Source organism: Rhagoletis zephyria, unplaced genomic scaffold (genome assembly GCF_001687245.7).
Source record: "Rhagoletis zephyria isolate East Lansing unplaced genomic scaffold, Rhagoletis_zephyria_1.1 Rzeph_scaffold_02278, whole genome shotgun sequence".
Lineage (NCBI taxonomy): Eukaryota > Metazoa > Arthropoda > Insecta > Diptera > Tephritidae > Rhagoletis > Rhagoletis zephyria.
The window spans coordinates 35,392-46,300 of NW_016159362.1; the positions used below are offsets into that span (position 1 = coordinate 35,392).

General features: G+C 42.6%; 1 protein-coding gene across 2 annotated transcripts; it reads left to right on the top strand.

Moving 5' to 3' along the window:
* Positions 1 to 189: 189 nt before the first annotated feature.
* LOC108366450 (erythroid differentiation-related factor 1) lies at positions 190 to 5,593 on the top strand. 2 transcript variants are annotated; one of them, XM_017620867.1, is made up of 10 exons: positions 190 to 412; positions 473 to 678; positions 747 to 2,890; positions 2,960 to 3,154; positions 3,227 to 3,512; positions 3,569 to 3,752; positions 3,821 to 3,948; positions 4,195 to 4,385; positions 4,447 to 4,890; positions 5,054 to 5,593. In XM_017620867.1, the coding sequence occupies exons 1-9, from the start codon at positions 392 to 394 to the stop codon at positions 4,827 to 4,829; spliced, it is 3,738 nt and encodes a 1,245-aa protein (XP_017476356.1). In that variant the 5' UTR covers positions 190 to 391; the 3' UTR covers positions 4,830 to 4,890; positions 5,054 to 5,593. The 2 variants fall into 2 exon arrangements, with proteins under 2 accessions (XP_017476356.1, XP_017476355.1); XM_017620866.1 differs by having other exon boundaries at positions 190 to 678.
* The last annotated feature ends 5,316 nt before the right edge of the window (positions 5,594 to 10,909 follow it).

The window sequence follows — 10,909 nt, forward strand, 5'->3', positions numbered from 1 at the left end:
GTTAAATATGCTTCATATGCATATACAAATAAACATATTGCACAAAAGCTTATACTTTTATTTCACACCAAAGCTACACTGTTTCCATGTAAATTTGCAAAGAAGCAACACGGTGCCACTGCTAAGGGAGCGGTGCGAGAGAGACAACTGTCAGTTTATCGAACCTTGTATTATTGAATCATGGAGCTGGCCAAATTAGTCTTCTTTCCTTATATTTGTATATAAGCACGGAAGCAACGTTAAATAATAAAAATAAAAAAAAATCGAAGTTGACGATAAAATATATGCGAATTTAGTTTATCTGCATCCGCGGTTAAAAGTTCAATATAATTCTACGGGAGGCATAATTAATTTGTATTTCATCCTGGAATGAAAATAAACAGTATTCATAATGTCCGACAACGCAGACGAGGTGAGAAATGTCGAGAAAAAGCAACAGATGCTGCCACTCCGACCATGTAATTTCTTGCAGATTGAGTTGTGCCAAAGTATTGGGCCCCACGAGCTAGTGGAAGTTAAATCGAAGGCTGTCGTGAAGTTTTCAGCCGTACAGGTACCGGTGAGCTTTAATCGACTACAGTGCAACACAAATTTGAATCTGCCACCCTCCAATTGGTTGACCACGTCAAACAATAGCGGCCTACACCAAGCCCTCTACCAGTCACCAGGTTTCGCAAGGTGAGTCAATAAAATTTCTCACTCCAAATTTTATGATAAACGACATATTATGTTTTACACCCTAACAGTTTTAGCATTGCGCACATGTTTCCGGACTGTGTAGGCGAGGTAGACGTTGTAACAGATGCAGAAAATATTAAACGGCTCTTAAAGCTGCCCTATACATCTAAAAGTGCCGTCAGTATGATTGTTCACAAAGTAGGTAACACGTTGCTCCTTGACGAATTCGATATACAGAAGTATTTGTTGCGCAAAGCAGACGATGATTGGAAATGGCTGCGCACTTTTATACTGGAGCATATTCTGGCGTATGGCGAAAAAGATCATAGCTTCTGCCTCAAAGACAAGTCGCGCGAGGCACTTCAAACCAAAAATCTGCTCTCGAAATTCCTGTACTACAGCTTAAAGCAATCGGCTTCCGAAGTACCAGAGCAAGAAACGCAACGCGAGCGACCAGCTTTGCCAATTACGGGGCCAGTTCTACCAGAGCCCAAAGTTGAAGAAAATGTTCCAGATCCCAAATCGAGTCACGTGTTCAATCGTAATGTCCTCTGGACATTTGAAGACATACGAATGCTTATTGGCACCGATATGCCAATTTTTGGAGGACCTAACCGGCCATGCATTAGTCTTAGACTACGCGACATGGCTAAGCCTATCAATGTACTGACGGGCATAGATTACTGGCTAGATAACTTGATGTGCAATGTTCCAGAAGTTGTGATGTGCTATCACATAGATGGAATTGTACAGAAATACGAAATTATTAAAACCGAAGATCTCCCATATCTTGAGAACTCTCAGTTTTCACCTCAAGTTGTACGTAATGTGGCACAAAACATACTAGCTTTTCTGAAAGCCAATGCCACGAAAGCAGGCCACACTTACTGGTTGTTCAAGGGACGCAACGATGATGTTGTCAAGTTGTATGATCTCACTACACTTTGTCAGAAAGACGCAGAAGCCAAAAGGTGTGAAGAAAAACAGGAAAATCCATTTACGGTGCCTGTGGCTATGCTCTTGTACACAGTGGCACGTAACATGAAGAACACGACAACACAGATAACACCAAAAATCGCGGGTAATATTAAGGCTTTGCTAGATAACTGCATTAAGCTGCTACCCAAAGAGAAATATCCCCAGATTGTAACATCGTCTCATTATATATTATCTGATTTGCATTTGCCTGCCGGGGTCGATCCGAAGGCGCCGAAGTTTGATAATTCCGATCTGGATTCCGATACGCAATCGGTTTATGAAGAAGATGAAGATGATGACATGGGCAGTGACGATGACTGCAATTTAAATGATGTACACAATGAGTTGAGTGAAAATCCTGAACACAGTGGCAATGTGGCAGTGAAGCAAATTTGCGACACTCTGAAGGAGCTAAATATAAACGCGCAGTTAAAAAATGGAAATCGTGCCCCGCGAGCACCTTCACCGTTGCAAGCTGGAATAGAGGACCGTTGTCGTATTTCATTGGAGCATATCAGTGCTGGTATCGCTTGTCTGAAATTTTTCAACTCCAATGAAGAGAAGTTTATAAAAGAAAGTGAGGTGCGAGCCAAAGACGAAGAAAAACTACGAATACTGCATGAGGAACAGCACCCGAATATGGCAAAACCGTTTAAACCCATACCACTACCGTATGAAAGCCTTAGCAAACATACGGCGAATGGCGAGCTAGACAGTCTTAAGAATTCCGACGATGACGCTGACGATAGCCAAACACAAAGCGATGATAAAAATATGAAAAGGTCAAAAGTGAAGCGCGCTAAAGCTAAGGAATTGAAAGAGTGCCAAAATGTAAAAACTGAAGCAAATCAGGGTCTGTCTACATTGGAAGATAAGCGGATCGGAACCAAATTCAATTCTCAACTTTTTGGTTCATGGAATGTTCACTTGAAGCTACTCTTGTTGGAAAAGGCTTGCCTTGCATACGCCACCTACGCAGAATACTACTACATAGAGCAAAAATACGGTAGTTGCTTGAACGCTATTTACATGGCTTCTCGCTGTCAGCAGGTTGTTTTAAAGTACATGTCGGGTCTAGTTTCTCAAAAGAGTTGTTTGCTGGGTCGTGCTGGAGACTGCTTTTTCCAAATGGCTAAAAACTGGAAGTATATCGACAGCTACCTTGAACAATTTAATGAAGAGTCTATTATCGCGCAGAATATCAATATCGAAGTCGTGAAAGACTTGAATGGAGGTAAAAACTTAATCATATTATTACGAAATCTGTGCAATATATTTCTGTATATTTGGAACTCCCGTATAGATGATCTCATTGAACTAATAACCCCACTGGCTAATATCGAACACTTGATGCAGTCCAGCTGCAAATGTTATGAAAATGCAATTGAATGCATTATTGAGGGAAGCACGTCAGTTGAGGATTCCAAGAGTGAGCTGCTGCGTCGGTTGGGAAATGTGCGAAATGAATTGGGTCTAAAATACATGTACTGGGCGCAGGGTAAGAGCAGTTAGGTTTTAATATTTGTACTGAAAGTAAAGCTAATGAGCATTTAGTTTTCTTTAAATATAGAGGAGTACTCAAAAGCTATGGAAAATAAATCAAATAATTTGACCGATGTTAGTGGTTCTACCGAAAACAGCCAGCTGAAGGAAAATCGATGCGAAGGCGACAACAAACAAGTAGAAAAGGCAGATGAGCCAGTCTATATGAAATTGGCAATGAAGTCCTATGATTGCTTGATACGTGGCATTTCGGCGTTCAGTGAGGTGCAGGACAATGTAAACCTGGCATTTTTATATTGCAATCTAGGCCGCTTCATGCGATTTCGAGCACATTTATATCTGCCTGAGGAAAAGTAAATCACAACTTGTTTATAATTGATTATATTGACTAACAGCAAGGTATCCGTAGCATTGACTTCGTGCGAAAACAGAAAATGTTCTACAACGAGGCCTTTTTGAACTACGAAAAAGCGAAGGACGTACTGGGTTCGCGAAAATCCAGCTCAGAGTTGTGGGACTTGGTAAATTGGGAACTTTCGACTGCAACCTTTACTTTGGCGAAACAGCTGCAAGATTTCAGTACTGCTGATGAGGTAAACTCCGGCCGTCACGCAAAATGTTAAAACTAAATTGTAATGAATTTATCATTTACTTCTGAAAGGCTACGCGAGCTGAAATTGAAAAGGAAGTTTTAGATTTGCTGCAGAAATCTTTGAAACTCTGCGATTTGGAGCACCCCGGCTCAAGACAAATTCTGTACACTTATCGCTCAGGTCTAATACATAAACGGTGAGCTTTTGAGCATTATTGTGTTTCTTGGCTATGAACTACGAATATAACTAAGATTAATGCTCTTCTAATTGATTTGAATTGTTCTGCAGCATCGCATCCTTTCACTATAGTCAGTTANTCTGTACACTTATCGCTCAGGTCTAATACATAAACGGTGAGCTTTTGAGCTTTATTGTGTTTCTTGGCTATGAACTACGAATATAACTAAGATTAATGCTCTAATTGATTTGAATTGTTCTGCAGCATCGCATCCTTTCACTATAGTCAGTTGCGTAATAGTTGCACTGATAACTCTACAATCCCAAAAGCCACTTTGCAGCTGTGCAAGCATCACTATGAGCGTGCCGCTAGTATTTTAGAGGGCTTGCGCGAGGCCAGCGATCATCTAGTGGTGCAACTTGAACGTATCTCTTTGCAAGAGTTCTTAGCCGAAAGTATGTATCTCTATGGTATAAATGTGGGCCAGTTGTTGCTGTAACGTTTCATCCATTTCAGCTTCCAATCATATTGCTCAAAAAATAAAACATTTGCAAACTGCCCTGAGTTTATGCCTACGGTCAAAGGTGGTGTTCGAACATGCCCTTACCGCCAACACCCCCACAGAGCGCAACACAACGAATGACGAGCTCTGCAAGCACATGCTATTGTTCGAAAGCCGCTTGCAGAACACACTAAAAACTTTAATAAAAATGCTGCTCAGCGGAAAGGATCCGAAAAAATTAGTTGAACTTTACAAAAGGATGTATATGACAAGTTTAACCTGTAAACGGGCAGCAGGCGAACACGATACGTCGGTGGAAGAGCTGGCGCAGCATTTTTGCAATTTATTGCAGCAACTAAACGAGCTGGAACTATCACATAAACCTAATGCGATGTAGAAGCTATGAGCTAACTACTGTAAATTTCAGCTTGAAATTTTACAATTTATTCCCTATAAACATNGAACACGATACGTCGGTGGAAGAGCTGGCGCAGCATTTTTGCAATTTATTTCAGCAACTAAACGAGCTGGAACTATCACATAAACCTAATGCGATGTAGAAGCTATGAGCTAACTATTGTAAATTTCAGCTTGAATTTTTACAATTTATTCCCTATAAACATATTTCTTTCTTTCATATGCTTTTGTATGCGCGATTTAATTTAAGACGTTTGAATACTTGTTCATGTTATAGGCTTATAGTTGATTTCCACCAAGCCTTAACTGCAGTTTATGCCGATTGGAAAACGGAGATGCCAATTCGAAGGGGGTTATTCCACACCTATTAGGTAGAAGCAAATGAAAGGAAAAAAGCAAAACTTAAGCAAAAACTTTGCCGATCACCCATGTTGGAATTTTTTGGAACTTCTCTGAGCTCTTAACTGCGGTTAAGTTTTTGGTGGAAATAGGCTATTAGGGTGTTTGTTGCTGGACTACATTTATGTTTAAAAACCGCTGCGTTAAAAACCCTGGAGGTAGTTTAAATTTAAGTGCTCAGACCACTAGCAACCTTTAGCAGTAAGTTAATTTATGAACATTCTTAAATTATTTATTTGTGAGTTGAACTGAGTACAGTGTACGTATATTTTTATATTACAAAAATGCCTTTTAGCAAAACGGCTAAAAATCTAATAAAAGTACACCATTTTTGATTTCTGTCCAGTTTTGGCTTTCTTCTACCAAGTGTTGGAGGGTGGATTGATGAGGTGTAACTTTAAAAATACATCAAGTACTTAGCATTAAGAATGTCTCGTTTTAGTATCACAACTCTGAGATGAACCCTAATTCCAAGAAAAATTTCAAATATGTGTTGATAGGACCCATCCCCTTGAAATTAAGAACTTCAGCAAGATCGACCCGGACACCCCGGCCCACACAGTTTTTTCATCAGCGGAGCATAAACTTCCGGAAAGTCGGCCTTGAACTCTCCTCGTGGGGTGGTGTAACCTTCGCAGCTACTTAGGCCCGAGAAAACCACGCGACCACTTTACTGTCCACGTCGCCCCTTGTTGCTCTCGGCCACAAAACGTACCGCAGTACCATCTTTGCAACAACACCAGTCCCCACTTGCACCGGCGGTCCGAACAAGAAGCTCTATAGTCATCATGTATATCAACTTGAATGGCCTCAAAGGCAAAATCCCAGACGGCATAACATCAAAATCACTGACGTTCAGCACAATCTTTCGCACCAGAGACGGATATAACTTAACCGCCTACGTGGCGAAGGAGGAGGTATCACTTTTATCATCTATCTTACAGTTCAATATGGAAGCGTCACTCCTGAAATTGGNTAATTTATGAACATTCTTAAATTATTTATTTGTGAGTTGAACTGAGTACATTGTACGTATATTTTTATATTACAAAAATGCCTTTCTGCAAAACGGCTAAAAATCTAATAAAAGTACACCATTTTTGATTTCAGTTCAGTTTTGGCTTTCTTCTACCAAGTGTTGGAGGGTGGGTTGATGAGGTGTAACTTTAAAAATATATCAAGTACTTAGCATTAAGAATGTCTCGTTTTAATATCACAACTCTGAGATGAACCTTAATTCCAAGATAAATTTCAAATATATGTGGATATTTAGGACCCATCCCCTTGAAATTAAGAACTTCAGCAAGATCGACCCGGACACCCCGGCCAAAACTGTTTTTCATCAGCGGAGCATAAACTTCCGGAAAGTCTGCCTTGAACTCTCCTCGTGGGGTGGTGTAACCTTCGCAGCTGCTTAGGCCCGAGAAAACCACGCGACGACTCTACTGTCCACGTCGCTCCTTGTTGCTCTCGGCCACAAAACGTACCGCAGTACCATCTTCGCAACAACAACAGTCTCCACGTGCACCGGCGGTCCGAACAAGAAGCTCTATAGTCATCATGTATATCAACTTGAATGGCCTCAAAGGCAAAATCCCAGAGGTGACCATTTTCATGACATCAAAATCGCTGACGTTCAACAAACAAGGTTCGGAGTAGCACAATCTTTCGCACCAGAGACGGATATAACTTAACCGCAAGGACCGCCTTCGTGGCGAAGGAGGAGGTATCACTTTTATCATCTATCTTACAGTTCAATATAGAAGCGTCACTCCTGAAATTGTTGACAACGGCTATAGCCTCGGGAACAACCAGCGGATGTAGCGTTGTCAGAGCAAATTGATGACTCCTCCTTCTAATGCATGAACGACGATGTCCCAACGAGACTCACAGACGTACGAATCCGACTTAACCAATCCCGACTATCCCTGCATCATGAATCTAAAAGCTGAGATAAAGCGCCTCGTCAACAACCATAAGCAGAATAAATGGTTGGAGGACCTGAAATTCTGCAACCTTCAAGGGGCTTCAGTGAGCTGTGGACAACGGTGAAGTTCCACTCGAGCCCGTCGAAGTACGATGATCATGCGGTCATCATATTCAGCTAAGAAATACACACCGATTTCAGGAATCGCGCTCGAGAATTTTGTCGACTATTTATTGCGCACCCTCTGTGGGGTAAACTCTATGCAGCGTACACACAACATCGCGGAGATCTGGGAAAACGCGATCTCCCTGAAAAAGTCTGGGAATAGTTGAATCCTAATAAAACCCTCGAGGCACTACTCCCGCAAATTACTCAACCCCTGCACCTTGCTTCACACCAGTACGGATTCAGGAAGCTGAATAACACCACTTCAGCGCTTAACACAATGGTTTGAACCAAAAGCGCCCCTGAACCTGAAGTGGCACTTGACACGGTTAATTATGCAATGCTTATTGAAGATATTTTCTCGTCTTCTGCAACAAACAAAACATCTTGACCGCGTAGGATTAAACAAGGTGTACCGCAAGGCGAAGTACTATCACCAGTTCTGTTTAATCTGTACCTGAAGAAACTTACCCACCGCCTCATGGAGGCCCCGTTGTCCCATACGCTGATGACAGCGCCGTTATGCCAACGGACGACACCATGTGCACATTGCTCAATCGCTACCCCGAGGACCTGTCCAGAAATTTCACAGCGTGCAGTCTAAAAATCTCAACTGCTTAGTCTAGACCTACATTTTTCACCACCCGTACAAACAAATTAAATGTGCTCTTTGAGGGAGTCAAGATCCCGACATTCAATCACTCAAAAATATTTGGCGTTACATTCGACAGCCTCCTGTCCTTCTCGGCCCTAACCACCACGGTTTTTGAAAAAGGTACAGGACAGAAACAAGTTCCTTAAGTCGCCCACCGGCAGAAATTGATGAAGAGATAAAGAAACTCTGCCCGCAACATATAAACCAATTGGCTAACTACACCGCCCCGGCTTGGACAGTCGGCATAAGTGACACGCAGTGGAAAAACCAGACGTTCCAAAGCACCTTTCTTCGAATCCCTACAGAGTGTCTCCTTATATCTCTTGACCTACATGACGAGGCAGCAATGGTCCGGGTAAAGGAACGCTGCTGTCATAACAGTTCTTGGTAGGTTGTCACAGAACAACTCACCCTAACTATAGTTTGACACTGAGAACTGTGCCGCCCCGGCACGTAAGGAGGCACCTCAATCAGATATCTATGTAGAAGCAGACATCCNTCTAATGCATGAACGACGATGTCCCAACGAGACTCACAGACGTACGAATCTGACCCAACCAATCCCGACTATCCCTGCATCATGAATCTAAAAACTGAGCTAAAGCGCCTCGTCAGCAACCATAAACCAACCAGAATAAATGGTTGGAGGACCTCAAATCCTGCAATCTTCAAGGGGCTTCAGTGAGCTGTGGACAACGGTGAAGTGCCACTCGAGCCCGTCGAAGTACGATGATCATGCGGTCATCATATTCAGCTAAGAAATACACACCGATTTCAGGAATTGCGCTCGAGAATTCTGTCGACTATTTATTGCGCACCCCCTGTGGGGTAAACTCTATGCAGCGTACACACAACATCGCGGAGATGTGGGAAAACGCGATCTCCCTGAAAAAGTCTGGGAATAGTTGAATCCTAATAAAACCCTCGATGCACTACCCCCGAAAATTACTCAAGCCCTGCACCTTGCTTCACACCAGTACGGATTCAGGAAGCTGAATAACACCACTTCTGCACTTAACACAATAGTTTGAACCAAAAGCGCCCCTGAGCCTGAAGTGGCACTTGACCTGTCAAAGGCTTTTGACACGGTTAATTACGCAATGCTTATTGAAGATATTTTCTCGTCTTCTCTCCCTCCACACACCAAAAGTTGGATCGTCAGTTGCTTCTGCAACAAACAAAACATCTTGGCCGCGTAGGATTAAACAAGGTGTACCGCAAGGCGAAGTACTATCACCAGTTCTGTTTAATCTGTACCTGACGAAACTCACCCACCGCCTCAGGGAGGCCCCGTTGTCCCATACGCTGATGGCGGCGCCGTTATGCCAATGGACGACAGCATGTGCACATTGCTCAATCGCAACCCCGAGGACCTGTCCAGAAATTTCACAGCACGCAGTCTTCGAATCTTAACTGCTTAGTCCAGACCTACATTTTTCACCACCCGTACAAAAGAATTAAATGTGCTCTTTGAGGGAGTCAAGATCCAGACATTCAATCACTCAAAGATATTTGGCGTTACATTCGACAGCCTCCTGTCCTTCTCGGCCCTAACCACCACGGTTTTCTAAAAGGTACAAGGCAGAAACAAGTTCCTTAAGTCGCCCACCAGCAGCAATTGATGAAGAGATAAAGAAACTCTGCCCGCAACATATAAACCAATTGGCCGGTCCGTTGCTAATTATACCGCCCCTGCATGGACAGTCGGCACAAGTGATACGCAGTGGAAAACCTAGACGTTCTAAAACACCTTTCTCAGAATCCCGACAGAGTGTCTCCTTATATCTCTTGACCTGCATGACGCAGCAGCAATGGTCCGGGTAAAGGAACGCTGCTGTCAAAACAGTTCTTGGTAGGTTGTCACAGAACAACTCACCCTAACTATAGTTTGACACAGAGAACTGTACCGCCACGGCACGTAAGGAGACATGTCAATCAGCTATGTAGTAGCAGACATCGACCAACAACTTCGAACACCGGTGAGCCATGCCTGGAAAGCATCAACGACCTTCATACGGCAGAAGTTATCACCGCAACCCGAGGACGAGGAGAAAAATAAAGCCATCGGTGGCCGGCCGCTACCTAGCGATATGAGCAAATTTCAACTTCCGAGCGAGACTAGAAACACACTGGCGAAATTGAGATCTGGCTGGTGCAGCCTGCCTAAGATCGTACAGAGCCACATTAGATCTAAAAATCGCAGACACCTGCCCAGCATGCGGAAACCCCACATACCACACATATCTGACACAATGCGGATAATCTGGAGATAAGCAAGCAAATCACATGAAAACAAGTAAGAAAGTCTAAGTTCGGGCGAAGCCGAACATTAAATACCCGGCGCAAGTATTAAATATATGTTTTTTCACTTTTCCGAAACCTTCCGCTAGATGGTAAGCCGGGGTGTATCAATTTTGAGTATATTAGCGTCCTTCAATTCCGAAATATTGAAGTTTCAAGCATTTCTGAAATTTACCGTTATATGAGAAGCGCCCGTTATTTTAGTCCGATTTCAATAATTTTCAACGTTTTGCTTTTATGTGACAAGCACAATAACCACACGGAGTTTGGTACAAATTGGTAGAACGGTTACCGATATACTTATATGAGATCATTAGTGGGCGATGCCACGCCCATTTTCCAAAGTTTTACCATAATCGTATTTCTTGGTAAAGGATTGTTGCAAGCATCAATTTTGAATAAATTTAATATTTACTGATTTATCGAAGATTTTGTATTTCTCTAAATTACCGTTATATGGGATGTGGGCGTGGTTAATGTCCGATTTTAAAAAGTTTCGGCAATTTTTTATGCTGTGCCAAGGCCAACAACTGTGCCAAGTTTGGAAGAAATTGGTGCAGCGGTTACCAAGATATACACATGTAACCATAAGTGGGCGTGGCTACGCCCATTT